The 14,387-nt window shown below is 55.3% G+C and overlaps 1 protein-coding gene across 12 annotated transcripts in view; it reads right to left on the reverse strand.

Annotated features, from left to right (window-relative positions):
• The window catches only part of huwe1 (HECT, UBA and WWE domain containing E3 ubiquitin protein ligase 1), a 52,430-nt gene extending 39,276 nt beyond the window's left edge, over nucleotides 1–13,154 (reverse strand). For 9 of the 12 annotated variants that reach the window (XM_069183485.1, XM_069183480.1, XM_069183452.1 and 6 more), the window contains exons 1-14: nucleotides 13,061–13,154; nucleotides 4,600–4,669; nucleotides 4,256–4,354; nucleotides 3,786–3,992; nucleotides 2,793–2,945; nucleotides 2,600–2,662; nucleotides 2,146–2,223; nucleotides 1,865–1,912; nucleotides 1,707–1,775; nucleotides 1,510–1,609; nucleotides 946–1,046; nucleotides 578–728; nucleotides 312–439; nucleotides 47–187 (exon numbers count right to left, since the gene is read on the reverse strand). In XM_069183485.1, the coding sequence (XP_069039586.1) occupies nucleotides 47–187; nucleotides 312–439; nucleotides 578–728; nucleotides 946–1,046; nucleotides 1,510–1,609; nucleotides 1,707–1,775; nucleotides 1,865–1,912; nucleotides 2,146–2,223; nucleotides 2,600–2,662; nucleotides 2,793–2,945; nucleotides 3,786–3,992; nucleotides 4,256–4,354; nucleotides 4,600–4,644 (1,383 nt within the window). In that variant the 5' untranslated portion in view covers nucleotides 4,645–4,669; nucleotides 13,061–13,154. Of the gene's footprint in view, nucleotides 1–46; nucleotides 188–311; nucleotides 440–577; nucleotides 729–945; nucleotides 1,047–1,509; nucleotides 1,610–1,706; nucleotides 1,776–1,864; nucleotides 1,913–2,145; nucleotides 2,224–2,599; nucleotides 2,663–2,792; nucleotides 2,946–3,785; nucleotides 3,993–4,255; nucleotides 4,355–4,599; nucleotides 4,670–10,216; nucleotides 10,284–12,661; nucleotides 12,775–12,967; nucleotides 13,033–13,060 lie in introns of those variants that run through there. The other 3 variants (XM_069183437.1, XM_069183434.1, XM_069183440.1) reach the window with 3 other exon arrangements.
• Between the last annotated feature and the right edge of the window lie 1,233 nt (nucleotides 13,155–14,387).

The raw sequence follows: 14,387 nt of genomic DNA on the forward strand, positions 1-14,387 counted from the left end.
CAAATGAACTAACAGACCCGGGGCGCGAGGCTGGACGGACACTGACCTCCAGCCTGCAGATGAAGATGGACAGCCCGCTGTGGGACTGGAAGGCCGCCATGTCCAGGTTGGTGATGAGGTCCACCACCCTGACCGCCCGCGTCACGAAGGTGATCTGGTCCTGCTCGTCCCCCAGGAACTTTATCACCTGGAACAGACAGGGGATGCCGAGACACTGAGAGGCGGACACACCAAGCCGGAGAGGCACCGACTAGCACCAGGACGCTGAGGCGGGACACAGAAAAAACCGAGAGGGGTGCTCGTTCGCTGACCTTCAGCAGGGCCTCCATCATGCCGCAGGAGACCAGTGCCTCCCCCCCAGCATCGTAGCTGGCCAGGTGGTACAGGAAGGAGAAAAGGGCCGTGGCAAACTGATGAGGATAGGGTTCCATCATGGGGTCTGGGCAAGAGAGAGAGAGGGAGAAGGCCACATGATTGGAACAGGCCAGGACCCGACTGATCCATCAGCTAGCTCCAGCTCCTCCAGTTAAACCCCATTCTCGGTAACCAGGGTTCTGCACCTGTACGGTAAACCTACCAATCATGGCCTGTATGCAGTTCCTGACCAGCACGGGCAGGAACCCGTGGTAGGAGGCCGTTCCTGTGCAGTCGATGATGTTGCTGAGTTTGGGCGTCCTTTCCAGATGCACGATGGACGTCAGGGTGCGCAGCGAGGCCGCCTTGATGTCCTGGAAACACGGGCGGGCAGGTGAGGAGAAAATAACTCAAGACACACAGAGAAGGACAGGCAGACAGGGATGGGAAAAGAAACGGACAGGAAGAGATTCGTAGAGGAGGCAGAAACACAAAGCCCAGGACGAGAGAGACGCGGGTCTACTCAATGCAGAAAGGTTGCCAAGCGAGAGGAGGCCCGAGACCAAGAAAAGGAAAGAAGGCTCTTCTCACCACCAGCTGCTTGTCTGTGATCTGCAGGACGTCCACCAGCTCCTCAATCAGCCCGTTGTACAGGATACTGTTGGCGGACTCCTGCAGAGCGTTGGAGTATACTGCAACACACACACACAAAAGGTATGACTGAAGCGGAATCAAACACTTTTAAAAAAAATCACAACTTATCACTACTATGGTGAAGGCAAAGTTTGTGGGCGACGGGGCCTTCTCTCGCTACGCCCCCAAAACTCTGGAATTCCATCCCCAAGGATCAGAGACTAACCTTCCCTCAAATCTGACAAATCTCAACTCAAAACCTTCCCTTTCAGTGGGGCTTTTATTTAATTGATTTGCATCTTGCACCACACCCAAAACCCTTGTTTTCTTTATCGCCCATCATCGTTTTTGTCATGGAGTACAGCGCTTTAAGAGGCTACATTAAAAGGCGCTATCTAAAATAAAGTTACTCTCTAGTACAGTCGTAGATTGGTTGCAGCTGTGAGCACCACAGGCAGAATCCGAATCACAGCTCATGACACTGAACAGTATTTAACACCACCGCCCGCGTCCGTGCCTCACCCAGTATGGAGATGGCATGCAGCCTCGCTTGCACTGCCTGCAGCCTCTTCTTATGGTTGGAGAAGCCATGAGCCAGTCTAATGTGTGTGAAGAGCAGGATCTGAGAGAGAGAGAGGGGGTGGCAGGGTTAGTGCACCTGACACTTCTGTTTTTGCACCGAAGCAGCTGCGCGGGTGAGAGTCTCTGGCCCGGCCCACCTGTTTGTCCTTGGGGATGCTGTACATCATGGTCAGGGACTCCATGATTTCCGAAGGGCTCTCCGAAATCTGGAACGGGCAGAATAGCCGGGGTCAATGAGAAACGTGGGTAGAAACGAAGCACAACAATAATGACCACACCTATGAGGTGGTCTTACCTTGTCCAGCTGTTCAATGTGAATGTAGTGTAGTGTGTTACTGGTTGACTGGGGGAGAGAGAACAGAGGACACAGGGTTAATGCGGGTGTCTGGCAAGCTGACAAACGGTCACTCACTCATTCTTACTCCTCCACCTTCTGATCATCCCCTCCCTCCGGCCTCTGCCACCATGCCTCTGACTTCTCCTCCTTCCTCCCCTGTCCCCTCCTCCTCCCACTCTTCTCCTTTCCCAACACTCTCCTCTCCCACATCTCTCTCTCCCCAACACTCATCTGCCTACCTTCCTGTCCACCTTGACCTCTGTGCTGGGCTCGGCATAGAACTCGAAGTGGAGCGTCGTCGCGCTGGGCGGGTACTTCTGTTAACACAGAGAACGAAAGGGAGAGAGAATCAGCACCGGATCAGCAGCACTACACGACGAGAGAAGCCTCGTTTCTCCCTCGCGAGCGGTTTACCACACATGGACCCCATGTTTGACCGCTGGACACTCTCATCCATATGAACAGTCTTTACAAGCTGTCTTTGCACACCGGCCTTCTGTGCCACACCCCTACGCAACTGTCTCAATACAAACCTCGCAACAGCCCTACCCACATTCTCCCCAAACTTCCTGCGTTTTCATTTCCCTCTCTTTTAACTTTTCCTCTCTGCACACCTCAGCCTTTTCAGGCCTGGGAACGTGGTTTTTCCCCAGAGGTATGGGAAGGCTGCGGGAAGACCCTGCAGGAACTCACCGACATAGGCAGGTCCCGGCAGCATTCCGCCAGGCCGAATCCGTTCTCCTTGCCTCCCCAGCTCTGCAGACAGACACACAGGTGGTGGTGGGGGGGGGGGGGGGAGAGGGGGAAGAGAGAGAGAAAACAGGATAAGAAAAGCAGCAGGCTGACGAGCACACCCGAACCCAGGCAGAAAGTCACGCACACTAACCTCGGCGAGGTGCTGCAGTCTGGCCAGTAGAGGCGCCCTCTTGTCCGAGCCAAGCCGGGTGATGTAGTTGGACCTCTTGCTGAAGACGTACAGCAGGTTGAGCACAGCCAGCACCACCTGCATGTCACACGACGCCAGGAGGGTGGTCAGGTGCTGCAGAGGCCCATGGGAAAGAGGGGGTGGCAGCAGAAAAGAAAGGAAAAGGGAGAGGTAACAGGATAGAGACGAGAATGAGAAAGGAGAGAGAGAAAAAAAACGTCAGTTTATTTCACAGTATTACAGCGTATTAAAAGTGTGTGAACAACACCTCTACAAAAATGTTGGACATTCTCAAAGACACTAATAGCAGCAACTCCCACGCAGCACCAGAACTAACGAAAATACAATCACAATGTGATAGTCTAAGACCTGGATAGGCAACTCCATGACTGTCTTTGTTGCCAGTTAGAGAACAGGAATCATTACATACAAGAAGATGCCATTTGGCTCATCTAGCCCGTTCTGTGGTTAGCAGCTCTGAACAACTCAGCTGGCTATTTCCTGAATAATATCATGGCTGGGGAGCTTCTTCCAAACCGTCCGCCAAACACCTGGTTTTCATTCCATCTCATACCTTAATGACTTCTCCGAATTAAGTGAACAAATTAGTTGACTAAACCACAAGTAAAACTGGCTGCTTGATCAAGGCCTTAATCAAGCTCTACATGAGAGGAACGTCTAGACCAGAGGGCCACGGTTTCGGGCTCTCTTTCGTTTCGAGCCTTTAGCCTCAATGGACAAGTGGAAGCCTTCTTTTGCTCCCAATAAATAAGCTGGAGGTTTAAAGAGACCTATTAAAATCTCTTCCGCGCAGCAGCCACTGAGAACCAGAGCTGGGCACCCCTGCTCTAAAGGAAGGGGCGCAGCACTCAAGGCCTGGAGGTTCCTACATCAATGGAGGACCCCTGTGAGATAACAGTGGAATTCAATCCCCCCGTGCCGACGGCGCAGTACCTCTATGGAGCTGTAGAGGTGGCGGGAGAAGCTGTACTCGATGAGCAGCGCGGTGAAGTTGAGCACACCCAGCAGCAGGCTCTTGAGCTGGCCGTTCTCCGGCCGGTCGCACACCAGCATCCAGGACATGTTCTCCACCGTCTGCCCCGCGTCGCACAGGATTCCATCGAAACGGTCCAGCAAGTCCACCCAGTGGTACAGCTCACACTGGAGAGGGGCGGGGGGGGGGGGATAAGGAGCAGGAGGAGGGGGACGGAGGCAGAGAGGAAGGGAGAGGATGACACAGCGAGAGCAGGGAGGAGGAGACCAGGAGAGATGGAGTGAGAAGGAACGAACCACAACAAGAGAACAGGTCAGAGGGAGGGAGATCGGAGAGGAGATTGGGACAGAGGAGAAAAGACCAAGGAGTAAGTGAGGAGTTTGCTTGGGCTGCAAGTACTTGAGCTTTCAAAGTCGTCTCAGTCTCCTACCTTTCCAATGTTCCATGTCTTTATCTGTTGCAGTTCCAGCAGAAGCTGCTCGTCGCTGCATGCTTTCAGCTTGTCTATCAGCGTCCTGCAGTCCGCAGGCTGCGGGCAAACAGACAGGGCAGGTCACTCGCATCACATTGATCATCCCGAGCCCGTGTCAACACTAAATTAACACAGCTAGGGGCGCCCAGCTCCTCAGAAGTCTCAAATAAATCAAACCACCTTTGATTCCGAGAGAGAAAGCGAACTGGACGGAGACAAAGAGCGAGGGACAGTAAAAGGGGCTGTAGAAGAGGTGGAGAGAAAGAGGTGCAAAGGGAAAGTGAAAGACATCAAAGACTCACCGCCTCTGTGGGGGTCTTCTTTAACTTGCTTCTGTCTACTTTCATTGTCACTAGTTTCTACTTTCTGCTCCTGCGGGGGAGAAGAGAAGGAGTTGAGAGGGCCAGAGAAACTCTCCATGCTGCTGCCCCTGTGAGAGGGCTCCCTCCTGCCAGCCCCAGTATTTCAGCCCCAAACACCAATCCTCTAGAACTCCACCCAGGGGAAGGAATAATACAGGGACAGCTGTGCTGCTTTCTCTCACCCCCAACATTTGATGTAGTAAAAAAAAATCTCAAATATCCCTGTTATTTAGCTGATGGGAGTCACCACTGCAGATTCTGGCCCCCATTAAAAACTGACAGCTGACATTATCTCCAAGCAGCCCCTGTGAGCCTGATTTATGAACTACATTATGAACAGGAAGTCCCTCAGCACATCAATATTGCTACTTGCTCCACAGCACGCAGCCCAGGTCCAAGAACCCTATTCCAGCAGGTCATGCGCTTAAATCGGGCATTTCTAAAGGTTCGGAGCAACCAGGCTAATTAATTTAGCAAGCTCACTCCAGTCAAGGGAGTCCAGGTTTCCAGGACGTGCAGGTTTTTAATTACACAACCTCTAAATGGCTGCACTGAACATTAACCACTTAAGTCACCACAGTGCAGCTGTTCGGTCTCCAGAAGTCGTCAATTTAAAGGTGACCTGTGAACCCAGCTGGATTGGGCCTCTCCAGGACCAGGACTAGCCACCACTGAAACAGAGCCTCGGTCTGTGCCACCGTCTCTCCAATCACTCGAAACAACCGAGCAAACGGATGCTGGTGCTCGCAGTTAGCAGGTGCCATCTCATTCCCAGTCTCCCAGCGACAGAGGACTCATTCAGCCCTTTCGGTTCGTCACCAGTGCTCACATTTATCGTGGGTCTGCAATATGACAAACGGCCCAAGCAGAAACAGCCACGCGGAAACATGCGGTAGACTCAGAGACACGCTGACGTACACAGACAGCCCCGGACCCAGCGGGACAGCGCAGCACCACACAGATCTGCAGAGCGCAGCCACTTAATGAAATTAAACTGCCGGCACCGAGAGGAGATTGATGGGAGGAGAGCACCCTGCCAGATCAATACAGCCGGCCCTGCCAGGAGCGGGACCCCGCCCCCCAATCTCGATCTGCCTCGTTCACCCTCCCTCTTCCTCTCCTTAACTCTTCCTTCCTCGCCTTTTTGCTGAAGCTGCCTCTCCTACCTTCTCTGTCTCGGCCTTGCTCCCCCTCCCCAACACTGTTTCAGTCCTTCCTTTGCCCTGCAACAGACGGGCTGTCCTGGAAACCTCGACAAAATGCATGCAAAATATCCAAAAACCATAGGTGCAGAGATGAACGTGCTGTAGGGTGTGGTAGCACAGTACAGCACCCTTCACTCTTAAGATGTGTTGCTCAGTGCTGCAATGTACCGCAAAAAGAAATCTACTTTGCTGCTTGCAGGTTCCAGCATTGATCTGTAGACATCATACTCTGAACACGGTACTGCTCCAGCATTACTCCGCTGTCTTCATTACTGTTACACACTCTATTGCTTTATAGCACTGTACAGACAACACTGTACTGTACTGGACTCGACCAATGCGTTCCAGACAGCACCGAACTTTATTTGCACTGTACTGAAGCATGCTACTTTACTGTAGCGTACTGCGCCGATTTCCACTGCACGGACAGTGTGCAGATACGTGAATTTATCATGGGTTGCCACGAACGATTCACCAATCTTTTATGAAACACGAGGCGATACGACCCAATGACGGCTGCCAAACCCCCAGGAGCACCACGACAGCGAGACCAACCAGCCGCCAATGAATCAGGAGGCCAGCTTCCGCTGCCACAGTGCACTGTGGGAAGACGCGGCTGCCACAAGTTTAACACCATCGGCGGTTCAGAAACAAGAGACGACAACCAACTCAAGGAACCAATTATTAAAAGGGAACCGAGGGAATTTCAGTTAAAGGCTAAGGCCAGTGGGCAGTTATCCAGTTTCCTGCCCACTAAAGTGAGTGGTGCCACACGAGGAAAACAGACCAGACTCCCGCTGCGCAGCAGCTTGGACTGGTTTTGCGTTTATTTATGGGTTGAAGACCCCTCTATATATAAGCCAACAGCAGTTACACATTTCCTGAAAATTACCTAAATTTAAGTAAATCTGTATGGACAGACACGTAGATTTACTTTTCTTCTTCATTCAACACAGAACCAGAACCAGAGCCTGTACCTCCTACGAAAGCTGGAAATGAACCCACCTGCTACGTAAAGGGAACCCGAAAGCCAAGGACAGTCAGTGATAGAGGACGAGGACAAACGTGCGTGAATTAAGCGCCGGGCAGCTCGTGAAGTTCATTTAAATAGACTGCTTCATCAGGCACGTCATCAGGCCAGCATGCACAAGATCCTACGGCTCGCCGGAAGACCCGAGTGGATCACGACAGAGTGAACAGAAAGCGAGCTCAGTTCGTTGCGAACTGTGGTCATCGAGCAGGGGAGGAACCTTCTTTAGACTAGGCTCACTAGATTCAGCACTGACAGCTTATTTTTTACACAGAGAAGATCATGACAGCATGGAAATAAACTGATGCACCCAGGCTGTCAGAATACAGAGCAGGAGAGCTCCACTTGGCCGAAAGAGTCCGCGCCTACTGTGAAATTCGCCCTGTATTCTCAGAAACCGGGCTCCCATAGGGCAACTCTCCCTGACAAGCTCCCAGTCTGGGCTCCACTGGTGACGCAGTGGTTAGCACTGCTACTTTGCAGCGCTGGGGCTGGAGCTGGGGTGTTATCCGTGTGGAGTCTGCACGTTCTCTCTGGGCTCACATACGTTTCCTCCCACAGTCCAAACACATAACGAGGGGATATGAACTGGCTTCTGATAAAACCGGCCCTGGTGTGAGCGTGTGCCCTGCGATGGACTGGCGTCCCGTCTCAGACGTACCCAGCCCTGCTCCTGTTGCCTGCTGGCCCCGGCTCCCCTTTGACCCAGCACTGGAAGAAGCTGCTAGAAAATGGATGGGGAGATGGAAGTTCCTCTTAAAGATGAAACTGCCACCTCACTGCTCTTCATCAACAGGCGTCACTCATCAAGCTGAAGGTCCGAGTGCTTCGGCCCTCCCTCTGGCCCTCGGGCTCAACACCCCGAGACACCGAGCGGAGCACCGGAGATGTGCGGAAGAGGACGGACAGCTCGGACGGCGAAGCCAGTAACCCGCCGTCCGCACCTCGCGGACACGCTCGGTAGCACCGAGCGACCCGTACGCACGCGGAGCGCACGCACGGACACGCCGCTACACCCACCGCGCCGGCGGACAAGACGGAGCAGCTGTGGCAGCAGCCCACAAAAAAAAAAACAAGGAAAGAATCTCTCCCGCAGCACCCCGAAACCAAAAACGTTAATCACCCCAGAAAGAAGACCGAGATGAAAATGGGGCCGACAGTCAGGATTCCAGGTTCCGCTGGTCCAGGCGGGACCCCAAGGGCACAGGAAGGGTTGACCTGCCAACAGGAAGAGGCGCTGCGTTTCCGGCTGCACGTGTGCCCTAGGAAACCGGCTTCTTCGGGGACTGCCCACGGCTTTGACCTCAATACCCTCAGAGGTCCCGTCTGCCTTCGGATTCCATCCAAATTGTCCAATTCTGAGCCCGTTTGGTGGCCGGAGCGGTCCGGACCAGCTCCATTTGGGCGCGCCCTCCTGGTGGCGTCTCCAGAAGAACACACAAACTCCACACGGACAGAACCCAGGGCCCCCGCGCCACCGTCCAGCACGACAGCAGGAAACAAATCCTTGGAAACGAGTGCCCCCACACACCTTCCAGTGAAGGGCCCGTTCCAGCGGCGTCACCGAAAGCCTTACGGGTTCGAGGGGGGGTGGGGGGGCGTTCAAGCGACAGTCCAGCACTCGGACACGTGCAGACACGCCAAAGGCCGACTGTGCTCGTTCAGGTCAGGAAGACACTGCCGCGGCTCCACACACAACGTTTGGAAAGCGCAGCTGCCGTCTGGACACCCAGAGCACCAGCACAACACCGGGGAACATCCAGCCACTTTCAAAACGTTTCCTCCTATGCGGGGGAGCCAGAGCCTGTCCCAGCAAGCAACGGGCGCAAGCCAGGGCACACCCCTGGACGGGACGCCAGTCCATCGCAGGGCGCACACACTGACACACACCCTCACACCAGGGCCAGTTTTCACAGTTATCACACCAGTATGTTTTCGGACTTTCAGAGGAAACCAGAGCATCCGGAGAAAACCGAAGAACCCGTGAACCCAGGGGGAACATGCAAACTCCACGTAGAGAGCCCCCCACGTACAGAAATGAACCCAAGGCCACAGCAGCAATTCTGATGACTCGGCCATTGTGCCAGACAACACCAAGAAACGCATCTTTCCAAGCTGGACACGCAGCAGAGAGAGAGACAGACAGACATTCACAGCCTTGCCGTTTTTAAAAGGAACGGCACCCATATGTCCACTGGAGGCCAACGGATCAGACTCTGGCAGAGCTGCAGGGCTGGCCAGCTGCAGGCCGCTGTACATCAACCAGCGCCAGGAAACGCGCCACCCCTGCCAACCTTCCTACGAGCGAACCCGAGCCGACGCCACTGCACGTACAGTTACACGCGTCTGGGACGCCCTGCTTCTTCGGTCCGATCCGTACCAAGACAGGAAGAGCTTGACCGGCTGTCCAACGAGTGGCCGGTCAGCCTCAGCCTGGAGCATGGAGCATCAAAACACTGACAGTCACAACAGCAACACGCCCAGCACAGCTCAGCCTCACACACCGCGCAGGGCCTGACTCAGACGCTCGCGTACGAGCTGGAGAAGCTGGGTCCAGCTGCTCAGCCACACAACACGCAGAGCAGGCGATAGGGCCCGCGATGATCAGACTACACTGCGAGCAAGGTATTACTGCGCTCAGACACTCTTCAGCAGCAGCAGCAGCAGCAAGTGTGTATAGCGAGATTTTCAGCCTTCTTTTGAGACCAACGTGTATATATTATTCGTTGCCATAGTGATCGGTGAGCACAGGCACATACAACACAAGCGGACTAAAAGGGTTAAAAATACAGCTGCGGACCGGGCTTCTATCCTTTATGGCTGCTTATTCCTATTCAGGGACGTCTCCAGCCCGGCGCTGCAACGGTCTGGGCTTTTGGCGGCGCGGCTTTGTAACCCGATAGCCGCCTGTGTTTTCCCCGCACTCAACAGAAATCAAGCGCCCGGCTCCGACTGAGGCCTACGGGGAAGCTGGTTTCCCACAGCCGGGTCCCCGTTTCACGCACCTCGCCCGGCCTCTGCGTGCACACACACGAACCGAGCCGCGCTAGCTCTCCAGGTCCCCCCCACCACCACCACCACCACCCCGGGGCTGGGGCACAGCCGCCGTGCGGGCGGCGTTAGGCCCCGGGCTGCGGTGCTGCAGGCAGACCGCTGAATCATCGCGCACACGGGCCTGCGGAGAGCGCCTGTGCGGTCAGGGCGGTCGAGCTGCGCTGGTCAGCAGCGCTCCGGGGGGGACTTCCTGCAGCGGGGCCCCGCTCCGCTACTCGTCTTGCGTATAACAAATAAATAAAATAAAAAACCGATCAGGGTGCCGCACCGCTCGTCTCTTCTCTCTCTGTGGCTCAGCCCGTGTGAGGAGCCGCCAGCGGCGACTGAAGACCATGTCTGCGCCCTCAGTGCGGTATTTCACTAGCACACTGCCCCTGACACCGACACTCAGCTGCGCGTTTTACTGGAGCAGGGAAGCGCCCGGCTCAGGGGCGCAACGGGCTGTGCCACACCTGGGATTTGAACCCGCATCCCTCCAGGTGCCAGTCCCGAAACCCCCGACCCCCCCCTGCTCCACGCCGCTGCCCGGCTCTCCCTGTGGACTCCACCACCCCGCGCCGGGCCCGGAGCCACACACAGAACCAGGCCGTTTCAGCACCGAAACGGTTTCGGCGCCCCACTCGCGCCAGGCAAACCACGACTTCACCGCCCTGCCCGGCTCTCAAACAGCAGCGCTCCTGTCAGAGTAACTCTGGGGATGGCTGAGGGTTCAAACAGCCAAACAGAACCATTGGGCTCCAGGACAGGGACCCCCAGAGTCCTGCTGCTGCTGGCTTCCATCCCAGATGGAAACTGAAGCTCGTTTGCTTCATCAAAGACTTAAATCAAATCAAATAAAAAATAGTTGCTCGACCGGCACACCTGCAAGATGCATTTTCTGCTCGGGAGTCTAGAATTGTGCATCACTCACGAAACGCAACAGTTAAAACATCCAACGACCAGCCTGCTTAAGAGCTGAAAACAATCACGCAAAACACAGCAAATTCAAATCAACCCTGACGTTTCGGGTTCAGCTGTGGAACAGATCTCGGCTGTTTGGGATCCCCTGAAGAACGCCCCAGATCCACACACCCAAGCCAAGGCCCGCAACTAAAAATTAAAACACCAAGACCGGACCAGTCTGGACTCTCCCCGTCGGTGTCTCCGAAGGCCGGCAACAGCAACACAGCTTCATCATCATCATCACTGCACCGTTGATGAAACAGCCGATCTAGAGCCGTTTCTGAAAGGAGGAAGGCGAGGAGACTCTTCACAGACGCTGCGCTACCCGCGCAAAACAGGGCTTCCTGTCACAACAGGAAAATTGTGAAACTGACTATCGGAAACATTTTCTGGCCCAGCGACGCTAGGCTGGGAGAAGCGCTGGGCCAGACGAGGTCACGGCAGCCCTTGATGTTAACCAAAACAAGAGAGATCCTGGGACGGAGAGAGAGCAGGATGCTTTAAGGGCAGGAGAGCCTCACAGAGGGCAGAAACCGCCCGCCCAGTGCTTTGGAAATAAACACACACTGGCATTTATGCCACTCCTGCTTCTTCTTTTCAAGCCGGGAGCCTTGTTCGCATCCGAAAACCGGCCGTCAGCAACCGGACAGAACTCTCCTGTCCGCCACAGCTGACACGGCCGTCCGTGGAGCAGGTCCCCGGAGGATCGCACCCGTCTCCACGCTGCGACTCCAGCTCACACAACACACACGCTTGAAGGACAGGTGTCAGCGCGTCGCAACATGTCGCACCAGCGAAAAGGGGGGCGGGGAAGGCTGGTCCGTTACACCAGCCGGCCTCCCTGTAGGTATATATATATATTTATTTATTTATTTTTTTAATCAAACGCCTCTTTCCCAGAGCCATGACGAGCCCTGTCGGCAGAAGACGCCGGCGAAGGAGCCGGAGCCGGAGCCGCTGCTGCGGCTCAGCTCAGCTCAGCTCGGCTCGGTTCGACCCGGCCCGGCGCGAGGGGGCTCGCCCCCCCCCCCCGCCGTACTGCAGCAGCTCGAGCCCTCCCCCGGCACACGCGCGCGCTCCCCTCGCGGGCGGCGAGGCCCCCCAAGCCGGCGGCTCTCGCGCGCGCGGCCCCGTGCCCCCCTCGCTCCGCTCCGCCGACGAACGACGAACCGTCCGGCCTTCCCGCCGCCCCCCCCTCCTCACCAACCCCTCTCTCTCTCTCCCCCCCCGACAGCACACCGTCACCGCCGGTACCGTATCGGAGTCACGGCGGCCCGGGCCGGGCCAGTCCTGTCCAGTCCGCCACTGAAAACCCGGCCGGCCGCAGCGCAGAAACACGTTCAAAAACAACAAAAAAAATCAACAACAACAAAAATGTCGCCTCGGCCGGGCTCGACACGGGAGAAGCCGGCGCACCGGCCGGCCGATGACTGGCCGGTTTGCGCCCGGTGTGGAGAGGACAGGTACTTGGGATTTTTTTTTTCTGTTCTAAAAAAAAAACACATGAAACAGCGTGCGGACAGACGCCAGAGCTCAACCCAACACGGCCCACCGAAACCTCACCTCCTCCTCCCCCCTCTCTCCTCGTCTTTTCTCCTAGGTGTGACTCCCCAATATTTTAATCTCTCCTGTACCCCTCCTCCTCCTCCTCTTCTTCCTCCACCGCCATTCGCACTCGCAGCAGCGTCCCGACCTGAAGGGGTACCCCCTCTCTCTCCTCCTGTACCCCCCAAACCCGCCGCCCCCCTGCGCTGCTGCCATTGTCACTGACCTGTCATCCTCCTCGCACACCCGCAATCTCTCCCTCTGCCGCTGCCTCTCCCCGGTCCCCCGGCTCGGCCCTCCGGTATAACCCCGCTTAACCCTAACACCCCCCCACACACACACAAACACACACAGCGCTCGACCCAACCTCCCCCCTCCGCCTCCTCAGCCCCCCTCCGATTCTAAACTACTTTTCACTCAGAGATTGCAAATTAAAAATGGCGGTTCACACAGCAGTCTGCCCGGACCCAGAGAGGGAAAAACCTCTGCTTTCCGCGGTCACCGTCCAACACAGACCCCCGGCGCCCCTCACCCTGCGTTCCCGGGATTTCTGGGTCCCACTTCCCCCGCTCCCGAAACCTTCAGCCCCCCGTCCGCCGACACAAGAGCAAATCTAATCGGTTACCTGGGGCTGCGGCTTAATTCGCCTCCGCCATCTTACACCAGCGAGCAGGAGAGACACAGGGCTCGCGAGAGTGCGCGGGGCTTCCTAAACTGTCAGCGGGGCGCTCCCACAACGCCCGCCATCTTGAAATCAGAACGAGGCTCCGCCAGCACGCCTATCTGGCCGCCATGAAGCAGCTGAAATCCTTTTCCCCCCTACACGCCTGCGTTGTCTGAAGACGCTATTATGTTATAGCACGGAACAATGCAGCCTTTCTCCTGCTTCGGTACTGAGGAATGTATATATCTACGCCTATACCCTGAACTGTACGTACACAAGGTAAAAACAGTGGGTCTCTGAGGAACTTAATGTTGTCAGTGTTCTTGTCCAGCGAAGTCCCACTCTTTGCAAACAGTGACCCCGTAACTGCAGTTTGTCAGCTGAGACAGAGACATGAAGAGGCCGTAAAGACTCATGTCTGTGATGTCTGCTTTCAGACACCACGGGAAGAAAGAGGAATGTTTAATAGAATATGAACTATTATTAACTTCTTCAGCTGATACTTTTACCCACTTTTGTATTGAGACAGAGGAGGTGGGGCAGTGAGAGTGAATGACATTGTACACCGTGATAAAGAAGAAGACATAAATACAATACATTCACTTCCAAATGAGAACAACCAAGATGAACTGTAGGGCAATCAGACATAGGCCCCCAGCAGAAAGGCGGTGTGGTGGGTCTATGGCTCAGGATCTGCGCCCGTGGCTGGAAGGTTGCCGGTTCAAATCCCGCAGTCGGCAGAAGAATCCTACACCGTTGGGCCCCTGAGCAAAGCCCTTCACCCCAACTGCTCCAGGGGTGCTGTATAAATGGCTGACCCTGCGCTCTGACCCCCAGCTTCTCTCTCCCTGTCTGTGTGTCTCATGGAGAGCAAGCTGGGGTCTGCGAAAAGACAAATTCCTAATGCAAGAAATTATATAGGGCTAATAAAGTGAAGTGATGTGATGTGTGAAAGGTGAGCTTTGATTTCTGATTTGAAGTGCGCTGGGGGAAGGGGTTGTATTGTAAGTAGTGTTGGTGGCCAGTAGGTGGCGCTTCTCCTCCTGGTGACCATAGTTTCAAAACCAGTGGTGACCACACGCACCGTTCTGCAGGAGGTGCTGTATCTTCTGAAGAGATTTTAAAATGAGGTTCTGGCTGCTCCGTAGGTCAATTCAACTCTGGGTTTTTACCATCAGGCCTCTCTCAAGTTCTCCTTGATTCAACCAGGAAGCAGTTCCTCTCTCCTTCCCGACATGCTGGGGCAGAATGGCCGCTGTGTCTCTCTCAGGTGGGGGGTAGTCTTTAA

This window comes from Lepisosteus oculatus, chromosome 2, assembly GCF_040954835.1.
Source record: "Lepisosteus oculatus isolate fLepOcu1 chromosome 2, fLepOcu1.hap2, whole genome shotgun sequence".
Lineage (NCBI taxonomy): Eukaryota > Metazoa > Chordata > Actinopteri > Semionotiformes > Lepisosteidae > Lepisosteus > Lepisosteus oculatus.